This window comes from Penicillium waksmanii (genome assembly GCF_028829765.1).
Source record: "Penicillium waksmanii strain IBT 27052 chromosome Unknown utg000001l:1.0-4852451.0:1.0-4856178.0, whole genome shotgun sequence".
Lineage (NCBI taxonomy): Eukaryota > Fungi > Ascomycota > Eurotiomycetes > Eurotiales > Aspergillaceae > Penicillium > Penicillium waksmanii.
Genome location: NW_026643248.1, coordinates 1,843,214 through 1,859,270, shown reverse-complemented (window position 1 = coordinate 1,859,270; position 16,057 = coordinate 1,843,214). Strand labels below are relative to the sequence as shown.

The 16,057-nt window shown below is 48.0% G+C and overlaps 8 protein-coding genes across 8 annotated transcripts; 4 read left to right on the top strand and 4 right to left on the bottom strand.

Moving 5' to 3' along the window:
- Positions 1-583: 583 nt before the first annotated feature.
- Positions 584-2,389, top strand: N7481_000655 (uncharacterized protein; the record flags this gene model as incomplete). Its single annotated transcript, XM_057259874.1, has 8 exons — positions 584-633; positions 689-914; positions 977-1,257; positions 1,312-1,410; positions 1,464-1,589; positions 1,647-1,691; positions 1,871-2,070; positions 2,124-2,389. The coding sequence occupies 8 exons, from the start codon at positions 584-586 to the stop codon at positions 2,387-2,389; spliced, it is 1,293 nt and encodes a 430-aa protein (XP_057127706.1).
- A 1,236-nt stretch (positions 2,390-3,625) lies between these two features.
- Positions 3,626-5,526, top strand: N7481_000654 (DNA-directed DNA polymerase delta subunit POL31; the record flags this gene model as incomplete). Its single annotated transcript, XM_057259873.1, has 5 exons — positions 3,626-3,666; positions 3,769-3,958; positions 4,031-4,144; positions 4,220-5,174; positions 5,231-5,526. The coding sequence occupies 5 exons, from the start codon at positions 3,626-3,628 to the stop codon at positions 5,524-5,526; spliced, it is 1,596 nt and encodes a 531-aa protein (XP_057127705.1).
- Positions 5,527-6,170: 644 nt separating this feature from the next.
- On the top strand, positions 6,171-6,767 carry N7481_000653 (uncharacterized protein; the record flags this gene model as incomplete). The annotated part of the gene is made up of 1 exon (XM_057259872.1): positions 6,171-6,767. One exon carries the CDS (start codon positions 6,171-6,173, stop codon positions 6,765-6,767), a length of 597 nt encoding a protein of 198 aa, XP_057127704.1.
- Positions 6,768-6,915: 148 nt separating this feature from the next.
- Positions 6,916-7,742, bottom strand: N7481_000652 (AA9 family lytic polysaccharide monooxygenase; the record flags this gene model as incomplete). The annotated part of the gene is made up of 2 exons (XM_057259871.1): positions 6,916-7,564; positions 7,642-7,742. 2 exons carry the CDS (start codon positions 7,740-7,742, stop codon positions 6,916-6,918), a joined length of 750 nt encoding a protein of 249 aa, XP_057127703.1.
- Positions 7,743-8,825: 1,083 nt separating this feature from the next.
- Positions 8,826-10,433, bottom strand: N7481_000651 (uncharacterized protein; the record flags this gene model as incomplete). The annotated part of the gene is made up of 1 exon (XM_057259870.1): positions 8,826-10,433. The coding sequence occupies one exon, from the start codon at positions 10,431-10,433 to the stop codon at positions 8,826-8,828; it is 1,608 nt and encodes a 535-aa protein (XP_057127702.1).
- Positions 10,434-11,256: 823 nt separating this feature from the next.
- Positions 11,257-11,766, bottom strand: N7481_000650 (60S ribosomal protein eL38; the record flags this gene model as incomplete). Its single annotated transcript, XM_057259869.1, has 3 exons — positions 11,257-11,306; positions 11,478-11,606; positions 11,703-11,766. 3 exons carry the CDS (start codon positions 11,764-11,766, stop codon positions 11,257-11,259), a joined length of 243 nt encoding a protein of 80 aa, XP_057127701.1.
- Positions 11,767-14,467: 2,701 nt separating this feature from the next.
- On the top strand, positions 14,468-15,034 carry N7481_000649 (Ish1 domain-containing protein; the record flags this gene model as incomplete). Its single annotated transcript, XM_057259868.1, has 4 exons — positions 14,468-14,507; positions 14,654-14,737; positions 14,787-14,833; positions 14,930-15,034. 4 exons carry the CDS (start codon positions 14,468-14,470, stop codon positions 15,032-15,034), a joined length of 276 nt encoding a protein of 91 aa, XP_057127700.1.
- Positions 15,035-15,294: 260 nt separating this feature from the next.
- N7481_000648 (putative nuclear transport factor 2 domain protein) lies at positions 15,295-15,835 on the bottom strand (the record flags this gene model as incomplete). Its single annotated transcript, XM_057259867.1, has 2 exons — positions 15,295-15,731; positions 15,790-15,835. 2 exons carry the CDS (start codon positions 15,833-15,835, stop codon positions 15,295-15,297), a joined length of 483 nt encoding a protein of 160 aa, XP_057127699.1.
- Between the last annotated feature and the right edge of the window lie 222 nt (positions 15,836-16,057).

The following is a 16,057-nucleotide window of genomic DNA, read 5'->3' as shown; positions in this document are numbered from 1 at the left end:
TATCAATGATATTGATGATTTTCTGACTTTGATTGTGTAGAATGATGTGGCGGCGATCCCTTCTAGCTCCAGAATACCTATGTTCTTCAGCCATGTCTACGCCCAAGGAAATGGAAATTCTGTGTCCAATCAATCCGTCAAACCAATATTTTCACCATGAATCGTTCTTTCAGTAAAAGGGTATCTTGGCCATCTTCCCGCTCTTTATTTTCATACTCGGGATTACCAAATCACCAGATTGGCATCTCAACGCCCCCGAAATATACCCTCCACATACCATTATGAGGCAGACTAGAAAATCTACCATGTAACACCAGAGTTAAGACCTTCCGCAAGCAGTGTCTATCCCAATGAAGGTAATAAAGGGGCCGAATCTACAGTTACATCTGTTCATGCATGTCATATGCCAAAAGTATGTTTCGGCTGTGACAGCATGTGAGGTGCCATTCGGATGAGGTTGCAGCAAGTCCTTCACGACAATCTATAAAGTGAGGCCCGAGGCAGCACAAATTCAGATATATCTCTATCCCTTCTTCTGCATCTAGTATTTCCCATTCTTTGAACAGAAATTCACTATTGCAAAATGACTGTACCTCCCACTCCTGATTTTGAAAACATCCAAGGCGATATTTGGTGAGACCTTCTGTCAATAGCACTGCTAGTTGCGATACTGACATTTATCTATGAGGCCTGGTCTGACAAAAAAGTACCAAATCTTTTGGTTTTTTCGGATCGAAGATGCCGATGCCTTCAAGCCTAGTCTCTTACAGTTGCTGGATGATAAAGTCATTACCTCTTCTGCGGATGCGCAAGCACACAGGGAGGACATAAAGAGGGCTAAAACCTCGCAGCCGGGTACTTTGCTCCAACTGGCTGCGGTGAACATCGCTTTCAGCTTTAAGGGAATGCAAAAGGTATGTAATCATATCGGTCTTTATGTCTATGGGCTAGTACTAAGTCTTCGCTTTCGTTACAGCTGTCCAACGACATTGACGGCTTCAGGGATGACCCGTTTCGCAAGGGTATGGAGGGTGATATGGTAACTGAGGGTAGAGATAAAATTGAGGAATGGATGAATGAGTTCAAAGCGGAAAATGGTGGTGTTGACGGCGTGGTATTGGTGTGCGGGACTGAATCGACAGTCAAGGCGACTATGCAAGAGCTAGCTCAAAAGTATTTCAGCTCAAAGCAAGGAATCACGCAAATCAAGACTCTCGAGGGAAGAGAGCGACCGGGCGCGAACGCAAAGCATGAACAGTAAGTGATCGAGATTTTCTGCGTTAGAAACTTCTTAACCTAAAACCTCCACAGCTTCGGTTTCCTCGATGCCATTTCACAGCCTCGTTTGAAGGGCTTTGATAAGCAATGCGAGAAGGGGGATGGAAACTACCAATTCATGTGCCGTCCGGGGTAAGTTATTTCATGGACTTGAAAATACTCACCTGTTGACTAACAAACAACAGCCGCATTATCGTCGGACATGATGGAGATATGAACAACGAAGCCAAATCTCAACACCCTCCCTGGGCCAAGGATGGCAGCTACCTCGTTGTCCGTAAACTCAAACAGTTTGTGCCCGAGTTCAACAGGTAAGCCAGCTTGGTGCTCATATCATAGGGATAATTACCTGACCGCTATGACTATAGCTACCTGGAATCCGAAGCACCTAAACTCAACTTTACTGGAGAGCAGTTAGGAGCGCGGCTGCTGGGACGTTGGAAAAGCGGCAAGTCACAGTTTTGTGGTACAACTTTCATTCCACACACTGACACGGGTGATAGGGGCCCCTGTTGAGCTGCATCCCGATGCAGACTGTCCGGAAGACGCAAGGATGAACGAGTTTAACTACCCCCCTTAATGATCACAACAGGTGTCCATTTGCTTCGCACATGCGCAAGACCAAGCCCCGAAGCATAGTCGTCGATAGAGATATGAATGATATCATGCGTCGCGGTATTCCCTACGGACCTGAAGTCGGAATTGACGAGACCAAGACCGAGCAAGACCGTGGTCTCATGTTCACATGCTACCAATCCAGTATTGGAAACGGCTTTCAGTTTCTGAAAAGGAGTGAGTCACCCAAAGTGTATTAGTTGGACCTATCCACTGACTTTTCTCCCAAGGCTGGATCAATTTGGATACATTCCCAGCCGACAAGACTAAGTTTACTGGTGGTGTCAACCCAGGACAAGATGCTATCGTGGGCCAACTCGTCAAACCTATTTTAAAGGAAAAACACAAACGCCTGACCACAGCCCTTGTCGACGGTAATGGACAGAATAGCGAGACCTCCTTCCAACCCTTCATTCAGTCCAATGGTGGAGATTACTTTTTCTCTCCATCTCTAAGCCTTATTGGAGAGCTGGGTGGAAGGCCAATGGTTAATTGACACCCACAATCAGACTCCTGCTGCTGCGGCCCGTCCATTGTCTATCGTCGCAAATTTGATTATTATACCATCGATGGTGTTCCCTGCGCAATCAGCGAAAATATATAGACAATTTTCCTGAAAGGTCAGACAGATGGAGGGCCTATTCATGTCCTGACAACCTTCACCAAAGACATCAGGAATACCGAAAAGACGCCATTTTATGTCCACTCCAAAGCCATTCATGTAGATTCAGGCTCCCGTGCCTTCACAATTGAAGGGGTAACTTTGAAGGATCCCCGCACTATTCCTCCTTTGCCAGCCTTGATGGTACGTGGAGTGAGGATGGCCAGACACTAGAGATGATAATGCGTGACATGTGTGAGTAGGAGATTGGAAGGTATTCCCTGGGCCGCCAGTGATACGCAGTACTCTAGTCCTAGAATAGCATGACCAGACTCGACAATCAGGTATGTGTGATTTACATGACTTGCCGTTCGCATGCTTGATTCAGTCAACAGTTTTCTTCTTCCAAAGCTTTTCTTCTACCTCAACAATGTAGGTGTGCTCTCGCCAATGTGCCCCTACCACTTCCGGTGGTTAAAGCCTGGTTCTTGGACAGGCAACTTGGTCGGGTTTTTTTATGAAGTGCCCTCTTCAGTCATTATCTATGTCCTTAATATTAATGCACGTACAAGAATCCCAGGCTCTGAGCTTACAGACTATGCTTCATCGACATCTCGCTCGGGGATGGTTATCCCACTAGCTTCAAAATCTATGTATGGTATTGTATCCCCTTCGAGAAAATCGCATAAATTTCTGACTCACAATTTGTAGAACTACTATGTAGCTGCTTCAAGTTCTCGTATTTCATGAATTCAATATTAAGAGAGAAAAGTGATTTGGCATGAGTGACGAGAGCCACTGGCATTCATGCCCGATTCAAGTGAACTACTATTTTCCTTTGGGAAAGTTTAGTCCATGCCAAAAGAAACAAATTGAATTTATAAATTGTAAAAGCTTATATTGAACTGGATGGGCTACTATTAGCTGTTAGCTGTTAGCATAGATGTGTAGTAGTAGTAGTAGTAGTAGTAGTAGTAGTAGTAGTAGTAGTAGTAGTAGTAGTAAAGTGGGACCCGCCCAAAGCGGGAATGTAATTAGACGCGCTTCGCTTCGCGTCCGCGTTCCAAGCTGTCCCATCATCAACTTTTCCCACGCCTTGAGGATCGCCCGATCCCCCCTCCCCCCCCCAAAATGACACCAAACGAAGACTTCGGCTTCTTGCGGTCTCCCAGGTATGTCAGCTCTTGCATTAGGCCTTCTTGGTTCCCGGGGGAAATTGTCTTCTTCTCCCGCTCGGACTGCAGCTGACCATTGATCGCAATCCGTTTGGACAGTAACGACAACGAAGACTGTGAACAGGTCTACCGTGCTCCCTCCTACTACAACCCCCTTGAAACTTTCAAATTACCCCTCGGCGGCGAACGACACTATAAGCAGCAATATGGCGACATGTACTTCTTGCGCCTGGCGAGGCTGAAGCCCGCCGTGGAAGAAGTCGCCATAGCAGCCTGGGATGGACTTACCGTAAGGACACTTGAAATGTGACATAGCAAGGAGATTTGCATTGCTCTGACAATCTCTGGTTTTCGTGAACAGATCGCTGGAGAGCATGCGCGTCGCGTGGATCGAGTCCTGGATGTGCGACAGGGAGAGCTGTGCTGGATGGCCGGCACCGTGTATATGGATATGCCATTGAAGCCCAATATTCTGGTGGATTTGACAAAAGAGGTGTGCATACCTCCTCCCAGTTCAAATAGACTATGGTCTATCTAACATGTGTCTCAGAACTTCACATCCGCACCCGCGCCGCGTTCCACCTACACCGATCCTTCAGATCCGTCCTCCACCCAGATCATGCTGGAAGATGAGTCCGGCCGTCTTCGTCTTACTGGAACATTCCTTTCTGCTACACATTTGGTCACAGGCGCCATTATTGCGGTTCTCGGGACGGAGAACTCGAACGGAGACTTCGAGGTGATCGATATCAAGGTTCCGGACCTGCCTCTGCAGCCTCCGCGGTGGGAGAGGGATGGTGGTGCTCCAACAAATACACAAGTCAAAGGCTCAGCGGAGGGAGGTGGCAAGATTGCCTTTGTCAGTGGACTTGGTATCACTGGTACATCAAGCGACACGCTATCCTTGGAGCTGTTAACGGATTATCTTCTGGGATATACGGGTTTGGGAAGTGCACAGAATGGAATTTCAGCAAATGCTTCAAAAATCACACGACTTGTCATTGCAGGCAACTCACTCGGTGCCCCTGTGACCATAGATCCCGCCCCAGGTTCCAAGCCTGTGCAAAAGAAATACGGATACGACGCCTCTGCATACAATGCCCTGCCCATCACACAACTCGACAATTTCCTGGCCGAGATCCTTCCCAGTATTCCTGTGACCCTCATGCCCGGCGATCAAGACCCAGCGAACTTCTCTCTTCCTCAACAGGGAATCCATCGGGCCATGTTCCCGCAAGCCAGAGCTTACTGCGCGCCTCCAGTACCCGGGGACGACAAGCAAGAGCCGGGTTGGTTCGACAGCGTCACAAACCCATGGGAGGGTGATGTGGAAGGATGGCGCCTATGGGGCTGCAGTGGACAGAACGTCGACGACGTATTGCGATATTTGGATTTCGCCGGAGATGATGAAAACTCCGAAACTGATAACTCTGAAGCTCGAATGCGGGTCATGGAAGCTATGCTCCGCTGGCGATGCGGTGTTCCCACGGCGCCGGATACACTTTGTATGTCTCATGCTTCTGATTCCACTTCCAAGTACCCTTTGCTAATTTATTTCCAGGGTCTTACCCCTTCCAAGAAGTCGACCCGTTCGTGCTCGAGGCTTGCCCGCACATCTTTTTCGCAGGCAGCCAGCCAAGCTTCAAGACGACCCTGATCGAAGACATCATCCCGCTTCGTCTGGATGGTGGTGATACCGAAATGACCGACACCGGGAATAACTCACCAACCCGAGTACGAGTACTGTCAATCCCGCGTTTCCAGAAAACCGGAGAACTAGTTCTAGTCGATACGGAAACTCTAGAAGTTGAGGTGGTCCGATTTGGTACTTTTGCCGGACAAGAGGAGAAAAAATAGAATGATCGAGCTAGCATGTTACCATTAGCTAATGACACCAAATATATCCCCAATTGATGAATCGACTCGAGTATAACAAAGTACAAACCAGAAACTGCGTTGGTGATGGCGGCCAACCACGGACAAATGCCAAGGCCCCACTCCAGCGAAGATTCGGCGGAACCGTGCCTCAACCTCCCATCTGCAGCTTTTCCAAACCTCCAATAAGTACTAGAGAAAGACTAGAGAGGAATTGAAACCCGACAACTATCTTTAGTACCATTGCCTTGCCGAGGATACCCGATTTCCTCGCAGAATATCCGTCACCATGTTGCTCAATGCCGAGACCGGTACACACCCCGCCTTTCTGATCATCCATCTATACGCCCCTTCCACTCTGAAACCATAATCAAATATGAGTTGGCAAGCTTTTATGGGCAAGATACTAACCGCATAATGATATCCTAGCCCTTTTGTCTTCCAAAGTCCTTCTAGTCCCATACTCGACATGGCACGTACCCCGCTACCATGAATGGATGCAAGACGAGGTAAATCACCAACAACGATGCATCCCGAAAAAAAATAAGCAAAATTCCTAACTTGCAAGTCAGGAAATTCAACAAGCAACTGCTTCAGAACCACTAAGCGTCGAGGAAGAATACGCCATGCAACAAAGCTGGCGCCAAGACGCAGATAAATTAACATTCATCATCTGCCACCCTATATCATCAGCGTCAGAGCCTGCCTCTGCCTCTCCGGCTGTGCTCACGAAAGAGTCCGACTCTCCTCAAAAAATGACCGGAGATATCAATCTCTTCCTCCGAGTCGATGACGGAGACGAGGGAGACTCACCGCCGCAAATCGTCGGAGAAATCGAGCTCATGATCGCGGAAAAGAATAACCAACGTCGCGGATTCGGGAAGGCGGCTCTATTAGTCTTCATGCGGTATATTATTGAACATCAGACCGACATTTTGGAAGAGTTCGTGAGCCGGGGTGTTGATGATGCAGAGAGTGTGCGGAAGCTGAGAGACGCGGGGCCGCTGGCTTTTGAATGTTTCAGCGTGAAGATTGGTCAGAATAACTTGCGCAGTTTGGCTTTGTTTGAGGGACTGGGGTTTGTTAGGCTTTCTCTAGAGCCGAATTTCTTTGGAGAGTTTGAGCTGAGGAGGACGGAGTTGGGGGTTCAGGGTGTTGTTGGGGAACTTGGGGTCGCTGGTGTTGAGGATTATTGGAAGGCTGTTTATACACGGAGAGAATAGAGGTATACAAGGCTGGAGGTATAGAATTGCTTTGCAATGAATTGTAGATTCCGTTTTCTGCAACTATCAAAGAGCTTTCAAACGATAAAACTACTAGTAAGCCCGGTTTGGCAATATCCCAAAGACATTCAAAAAGAAAAAGCGGTATTTAACCACTGAACAGAGCCGGACCGGGCATAACATAGTTCGAGATAGTCGAGTAGATGTTGACCAGAATACCCTTATCTTCCTCGGTATACAGCTTCGTACCGAGGGTACCCTCAGGATCAGCACTACCGCCACCAGTAACCTTCAAGTTCAAGCACTGGGGATAATTCTGCGCCCCATCCTTTTGACCAGCCGAGTGGAGGGCGATAATCTCATGGCGCATCACATAGTTACCAGCAGCGATCGAGTCCGGAATAGTCACCGTCCAGCGGTTTCCGGCATCGATCAGCTTATCAGTTGCCCAGCTGCCGGGGACATTGCTGCCATCGATCAGGCCGACGGCCTCGATCTTGAAGAATTCCAGCTTGGTCTTGTCGACGCTGCTGCAGTCGCCGTCGCAGGATGCGAGATATGTGATGACCGGTCCGTGGTGGGACTCTGGCCACTCGGTCCACTGGATATCGATGTCGGAACCGGCCTTGACTTCGGCGGAGATGGCGCCGTTTTTACCGTCGCGGTGGCAGATGATGTTCTCGGAGGAATACTCAGTGCCGTCTTCGAAGCCAAGGTCGGTGGCTGTGGTGGACCAGCCAATGCTGTCGGGTGGACTGTCCATGTAGGGGTATTCATTGGCGAGATAGCCCGTGTAGCTGGGAGATGTTAATAAGACGTGACTTCAAGTGGGTAAAAATGTTGGAAATCGATAGTCTGCCAGTGATTTACATACGTTTTGCCATTGGCGACGATGCTCGAGACATAGCCATGGCCTGCGACCATGGTGGCCGAAGCCAGAAGGGTAGTAAGAGCAGCGATCTTAGAAAGAGCCATTGTTTGGCGATTTGCAGAGAATGAGCGGATTGATTTGATCAAAGACAATATTTCTGCTGCTTTAAATATTATTTTCTTCACGGCTCATGGTCCCTGATTGTCCTGTCACAATAGTATTCTCGAGACTTGACCCTTGGAGACTCCGTTCTGATACTGGAATAGTCTCATGGATATTATCCGGAGCAGTCTGATGTCTTTGTATGAAGTAGCCAAGTGTTTCATAACTCCTGTCAAGGGTGGGTCCTTGGTCCACATCAGCCGGTGCTTTGCAGATCAGTCGGTTGATTAATTCATATCCTGAAATACTCGTAGGAAGGTCTGTTATGTCACGAATAGAATTGAATCAACGGGAGAATAAGGTTCGAAGTTACGAGGAGGCATGAATGGCCCGGGGTCCTTGTGGTTGCATAAGGCAGTCAAAAATTGTAATCCGGGGAAACGGTCCGACGGCATCAAACGTTGGATGAAAATTATTATGCCAAGAAGGGGATGCGACATGCCAAGCAGGATGAGGATGCAGTAAGCAGCTCCATTGCCGTGACATGAAGAGCAATGATCAACATGTTTCACTCTGTGCACGATCTTTGATTCGACAGGATTTAAGCATATACCACTTGACTTTTATTTTGTTTCCGTGCTCCCCCTTGACCGTTTAGTCGGTGAATATGATAGACCGCATGTCCAGAGGTGTCCACGGGTAGTAACATACTAGTTATTAGTTAATTCCTTACGAGAATTGTTCTCTATTACTAAGATTAACAATATCGTAATATACCTTCCGTGGTTGACTGTTATTTATGCCATTTGCTGGATCCATTGAGTCAAGCTCAACTAGTAGTACTATTGTATCAATATGTTTAAGCGTACTTTTCAATTCATATACTTACTTAACTTAGTACTACTAGTAGTAGGCTGTGTGACGAGTACAGTGCCCATGCTGCCCGATATAGATACGGTATCATGTATAGGGGTCACAGCATAAGATAATATAAAACAAAGCAGAGAACTTGAAATGATCAATAGTCCGAGTCTATTGTTGAATTCCTTAATCTATTTTATTGGCATTAATAACAGATGAGACACTCAAACCCGATGATAAGAGTAAAGAGTGCGCTCCAGATACTCAAACCCACATTGTTTTGCCATAAGAACCGCATCGAAATGTTCTGCACTGGCCTGTGCTTTGGTCAGTACCTTCATCGGAAGACCAGTGTTAAAAAAGACCCTAGATACTGCAAGACATTTCCGAACAGCTATCTGCTCATGTTCGTCTCTGAAAATATCCAAGTCATTCTGATTCATATCTGAACGAACAGCTTGTGTCAGTACCGCTTCTTTCAACCCAAGAGCAATATTCTTGAAGAGCAGCGCAGCCACGTAAAAATTATCCCTATCCGGCCCTGGCCCAAGAAGAATCTCCTCGAGCATAACTTCGCTCTCGGGCGACATGTGGTTTGCGACAATCTGCAACAGTCTCTCGATTGCCATCCTGTAGGAAACGATTTCCACGAGTTGAAACTTGGCAAATAGCCATCTAAAGGAATCCAGTCTGTTAGCCCAAACAGCATGATCGATCGGCATTGCACCCCGGAGACTACCAGAGAAGATGAGATGTGTGGGGCTATATTTATCCAAGTATTTCATAAATTCAGGCCCATTGTGTACGGCAGCGTGCCAGGCGCCCAGTGAATGATGGGAAGAGGTACCGCTGTATAATGTGCGCTCCCACAACTTGATACCTAGCTGTATTAGCGACTCCCCCGTGCGAGGGGTGATATATTTGCAAAGCATGTCTTTCTCCCTAGAAGCGAAAACGTATGCCAGCGCACCAGGCCTACTGTCCTGAAGGACAATGGGCCCCACTAAATCGAGGACCTTCTCAGCGAATACCGGGTCCTGCTGGTATGCCAGCATCCCGAGGATGGTGGGTGCCGCTTCTAGGCAGTTTGCTGAGGCCATCAGTGCGAGACTGGGCGAGTTGTACGCGTATGGATTGCAAGCTGAGAGAAAGAACCGCTGTAGCATTCTGTAAGAGCCGGATCGGATGGCGATGCCGATGAATGCCCATCCGTTCTCGTTACAACCTGCGTGTGCTGATCCGAGACCGCGAATGCTTTTGCAAAGGGTGTCGAAGCATTCGGGGCAGTCGTCGACAATTATATTGGTGATGATGTCGCATCCTGGGAGCTCTTTTGTGGTGGTACTGCTTATGTGTAAACTTGAAGGGTCGAATAGCGCCATAGAGGCGTCTGGGTGAGATCGATACCACTTGACACAGCGAGGATCTTTCCGATGAAGGAGTTGCTGTCGAAGGTAAGTTAATATACTATTGTTCTGCATATATGAGGTGACCATCGCTCTCGTATGATTGCTTGCCGCGCGAAAACTGAGCAGGCCATGTAAACTTGCATGGGTTAGTCGATCGGTTTGACCGATTAGTACTTCGTCGAGGATGTTAAAGACTAGTTCCAGGGGTAACTTCGCCATTGTACCTGGTAGCCAGGTTGAGAATTGTGAAGGTGGCGCGGATCTAGCGTGAGGAGCATTGCTCTGGGTTGACAGCCAATCCGTGGCATTAGAAGAGTCGCTGGAAGACATGTCCACCTCCATGGAGTTGGAGGGGCTATGGAAGTAAGTGGGATTGTATCCCGGCGCGAAGGTATCGAGGAGGTCAAGATCGATGGAATCCATGATGGTGAGTATGCAAGGTCGCAATGAATGTCGCTGGCAAACAGCTATTTGATGGGCACCGAGGCTAGCTTTATGCAAACACTGTCTTTGTGTCAAGCCATGGAGCATTTAAGACATTCCCTTCTTGTACTTTCAACAGCAGTACAAAGACGACAATGAAGCATTTACCTTGAGACATTGCGAACAAAGAATCAAGCGAATCACTTGAATGATATCTTTGTCGAAACCATGGTCGAGATGTACAAGGTATTATCAGGTGAAAGGAATCGAAGAGATGTGAGAGAGCTTTGTTCCAATAAAGCCTTTTTGAGCATTCAACCCGGCGCCACCAGCGCCACATAGGATACCGGCGGACAATGCCTTTCTACTCATGAAAGTCAAAATTACCCAAATCATAGTACGAACTACAACAGGCTCTACATCTACGACTGGTGCATAGAGATGCGAGGAGGAAGATGATGGATAAAAACTGCCTCGGCGCATACGCGAAAGGCCAGGTAAAAAAAATCCAGTTAAGGATGTTTCAACTGTTTTTTGTTTGATTGTTTAAAGGGACTGCAAAAAAGCTCCGACAAAGCATTTCCTCGAGTGCGTCCGAAAGCGAGTCGTCTCGATCAATGAGAAATTCACCTCATCAGTCAAGTCGCAGGGAATTGAAACCACCACAGCACAGATACATCCGGCGGCAGGAGCCATCCATCCCCGTGTCGGCTCGTTGAGAGATCATGTCCGGTTCGGGTAATTCTCCAACAGTTGGCATCGTATGCATCAACAACCAATCGCACCGCACTCCGACCCTCTGTTCATTCCATGTTTATTGGATTTACAGGGACTTCTTCTTGTCTCCCTTGGAGACGTCGACGACCTTGAGGGCTGGAGAGAAGGAGAAGGAGTTAGTAGAAGCTTCAATTGCGATAGAGAAGTATTATCAAGGTGTTGTGTATATCAAGCTTCCTCATGAACAGCTTCAATTGAGGTAGTCGATATGTTTTCTTGACGTGTTTTGGGGAATAGCGGGGAACGGAATGTGTGGGGATGACGTACAAGGAGGCAGGGACTGCTTGAGCTTGTCGGCCTTGTCGGACTCCTTGAGGACAAGGGTGTACAGGTTGCGGTGGCAGCGAACCTTGAACTTGACCTGCTGGGACTTGCGGTTGCGCTTGATGCGGGCAGCTAAAGTGAAGGGAAGTGTCAGCGGTTGATCTCCGGGCGATCCACCGAGCTGTCCCATGGGGGGGTCTCGGGCGGGTAGAGTTGGAAAAAACGTACAGGAGGCGTCCTTGCGGCGGCAGATCTCAATGAACTGCTTGATATCGGAGACTTCGGAAGGCATAATGGCGGTTTGATGCAGGTGATGATGCGATGGAGAGGCTCGAATCACTGACGACAGCGGGAAATTGTGTGGATCAGATTGGGTTTAGGGTTTGCCCGCTTAGCCCTGTGTCACGTGGTGTGGCTGGGGGAGTGGCTGACGGTATCCGGTGTGGCGACTATCAAACGGATGGTTGACCCGATTAACACTGAGAGGAGGATATGGATGAGGATGAGGATGAACAGTTGCTCCAAAGTTGGTGTATGGCCGAGTGGACGGTGATGACTCTTGCCTAGCTTGATATGGCCCCGGGTTGGAGTTCAGGTGCGGGTGTTGACTCGGATGTATGCTGGTGCTCATGCTCCTGGGTATCGGGCGCGTATACAAGGGCCTCCGCGGGTCATCATAGCCTGGCCATCGCTGACTCCCTAACACTGTATCTTGCCGCGAATGTGCCAAAGGTTCCGGGTTGGCGATCAGTGGGATGGTATCCGGGACCATGTCGAGTAATTCTCGAGCGTGAAGCGAGGGTGTTTTATTCGAGATCTGCAATCGAACGCGATACCGTCTATAGAAGGCATACCTATCCCATTCCGGCAATTTCAGCCATGTTCTGGAAAAGAAAGAGAGAAAACCGGAGAGGATAGAGCCCACGCTTGGATCGCCGAATGGCCCACGGCGATAATGAATGTGATCGAGGTGAGAAAAAGAATGGCCTCGAGCATGTCAGCCATTGTGGTAGATAAGACGACATCAGTGTATAAGTAAAGGGTGTCGTAGGGAGCGGAGGCTGCAAGATACAGAAGAAGGGTGGTAAGGAGAAGGGGAATCTACTCTAGGTATTTGAGTCCTACTAGATATATTAGTATGTCATTACGTAGACTTGATAACCTCCGGTGGGTAGGGGTTGCTTTCCAAGGTTACTAGCTCACTAGTTATTGTTGCTTACAACTTTGTTCGGAACTGGGCTGTGGCACTAGCAGCAACCACGGCAATTTTGGGGGTTGTGGTTGCCAGATCTACAAACCGAACCACAATCTTGCCGCGGCCTATTTAGAGGATCATAGCGTACTCCCCTGGTCGACAGTCGGTATTAAGGGAGAGGATTTAGTTAATAAATAGATCCATCAAATAGGTCGTGGGAAATGAAGCAATCCACTATTAGAATACTCAAGTTGTTTCTGATCATGGCTCGACAGATGTTTTTGAAATTGGCGAGCCCAAAGCAAGACTCACCATTCTGCAATGCTATACCTCGGTATCTGAGTTTAATAACCATCGATGGTGTAATGTATTTTGGATAGGGGCATTAAACTTACATCAAACTCCCCAACGAGGGCTTTGATATCTCCATCAGGTACCAGTCGTACCGTTTTTAATTTCCAAGAATTCCGATACGGCTTCCCAACCCATGTGTAGTAGCCCATTCCACCACTCAATGCCTTGTCAGTAATCGGACGTACAGCGTGGACTCCACCTCTTCCAACCATCATCTCGGATCCGCGAAGTACCTGACCCTGACCTCGAAGGTTTAGCACCACTTGTTGGCCGGGAACCCGATAACCAAAAAGGGTACGCGTATTGGAAAAGGTTAAATCAAACTCCGGGCCCATCCAACGTGATAGACATTACAGAGTCCGTTCGCCCTCGTCTTGGTATATGGAGCGGTATGTGTTTCCGCTGCAAGCATCATCATAAGTTGAAGCATCAGACAATCCATCTGTCTACTCCAATTGTCTGAATGGATATCTCAATACTTGCTGAAGATGAACACAAATTTATGTCGGGGGCCTTATCCCAGTGTAGACTACCTTGGTAAGGTTCATCATTCTCTGGTGAGCAATCTGGACCTCCAACTATATAATATCGATTTGTAATCCGTCGATTGCGAAGCCTACCTTTTTCCGGAGATAGATATCAGGGAATCGATGATTATCTCTGCCAGTACAGTTGAAACAGTTTCCAACCTCCTATTGTCCACAATTTTTGACCGCCTTCTAATGGCAGACTAGTAGCTACTTAAGACGGAATAGAGTAGATAATCTATTCTATATTAGGTAGCTACTAGTTCACCTTCGGAAGGCGGAGACCAGGTCGGTCAACAAGGGCTTGGAAACGTTTGCAACACCACTGTAAAATACCTCTATATACAACTACTGACCACCCTGCGCTTATGGCGCGCCATACCTAGGTACCTAGGTAACTTAAAAAAGAAGCGTCCCATAGTGTTTCATTTTTCTTTAGAGTTGGGCTTCTTGCGGCTAATTTGCAGCGGATTTAATATACCCGTGACGATGCTCAGATACTCGAATCGAGAGGACTGCCTTCCTACTCTCAACAGCTGACAGTTTGGAATAGTGTTGGTGGAAGCGGTGGAAATGAGCTACTACATGTTCATGGCTCTAAGCTCTGAAACACGAAACACCCAATCAGCTGTGAATGTCTGGGGTAGAACCCGTGGTGCCCGGCTATACTTGAGGTTGAAGTTGAAGTAGATCATGGAGAAGCCAGGATCCACAGTGGCGGTGGCGGTGAACGACCAACTGGTGAATTGGTCAATTTAACTGTCGACCTGTCCTTTGCTAGTTATTTGCTACTAGTAGCTACCCAGGATAGGCTTCCACGATTCTCAAAGTATTAATACCTGAAAACTACCTTCTTCTTTCCTAAATTCCTCTACTTCTCCATTGAAATAGTCAACACCCCTGGAAATACCATCAACATGGCCCCCCACTCAACTAGATCGAGCTCTCAACTCCAAGGTACGCAACCAATTTCTATGAACCTGAACCTCATCCACTCATCATTAATAACGTTCAAATACAGAATTTATTCCTTGGTAATGAATGATACCACTTGGTATATCTCTGATAACAAAAAGACACCTAAATCTAACTCATTACGACAGGTTTCGCAGGGATGGTGACCGCAGTGGCGGCATGGTCCATCTGGGGCACCGATGTCTTTCCCGCCCAAGACGATCCCCAAGGCAGTCAGTCAATATCTTACTGCGCCCGAATGAATTTAATTAACATCCACAGACCCTGAAAACTGGACCGCGGACGAGATGCGAAGGTGGCTTCGTGCGGTATGTCCCTATATATCATCACTCACCCACCGACCCACCCAAGGGCAAGGTGCCGTCCAAAGATGTTGTAACATGCAATCTAACAATTCATCACAGAGAGGACTTTTGCCAAATGAGAACGCAACGCGGGAAGAGTTGTTGGAGAGAGTCAAGGCCAATCTGCGCATTCCGCGCACTTCCAAGTCGGCCGCGCCACAGTAATAGTGGATGGCGATCAAGATATCCTTGTTCTTTTTTTTGTTCTTGCCCTCCCTGATGTACACACATGAATGATATCCACTGTCCGTTCCATCCTTGATCAAGTTCTGGATTCCCCGCGTCCAATGAATGGTTTTCTCCGTGGTGGCATGGTGTCGGTCGGAATTCTCGACCGTGACCGTGACCGTGACCTTCGACCTAGCAAGCTCTTCCTCTTCCTCTTGTTCTTTTTCGCGCGAGTGCAAGTTCAGCACGAATCAAGATCATACCACTAGTCGGAAGTTTTGGCTCTGGATGAGCCACTCCTTGCGGCGCTTGCCCTTATCCGAAGTCTGGTTCGGGATCAGCACAAAGGTTTCGCTGAAGCCACGCTGAGGTAGGTCAGAGCCGTCACCGTATCGAACATGACCACTGACCATCACCAAGATGGACATGTCCTTGACGGTCATCTCGGAGGGAGGCTTGAGGCCGTTGGGTGTGGTGGAGGGGTATGCGCGGTTGATGATTTGGCAGTCATATGACTGGGCCTCGTATTTCGCGGTAGGCATCTGATTCGTGAAGATTTCTTGAACAGCAGCTCCGTCTGCTACTTGGTTTCCATTGAAGAGGATGGTTGTAGGTTGTGCGGCGTAGTACAATTCGATTGACGGGCGGTTTGATTGAAGTGCGACGTAGAAGGATTGGATGAATTCAGTGGCGCCTAGGGAAGATACATCAGTTATAAAGCCCAATATGGGCTCAAGACGAATCTGACGAACCTTCAGTGGACACTTTGGTCAGGGTATCGTCTGTAGCAGTAGCCATTGCGACTGTGGTTGGTGTAGTCGAGAGAGGGTCGCGAGATCGCAGGATCGCAGGAGGCGGGTCTTGGGGTTATGTAAATAGAAAAAGTACACGGGTCAAGAATTAGAAAGGCGCTTTTATCCAAGGGGAGAGTCCTGGCAAAGAAAGGTAGAGGTGTTCGAAGGTTGGATGATGAAAGAGAGTCTCAAGTGAAAGAGAAAAAGATTGCGGAGTGGAGCTTGG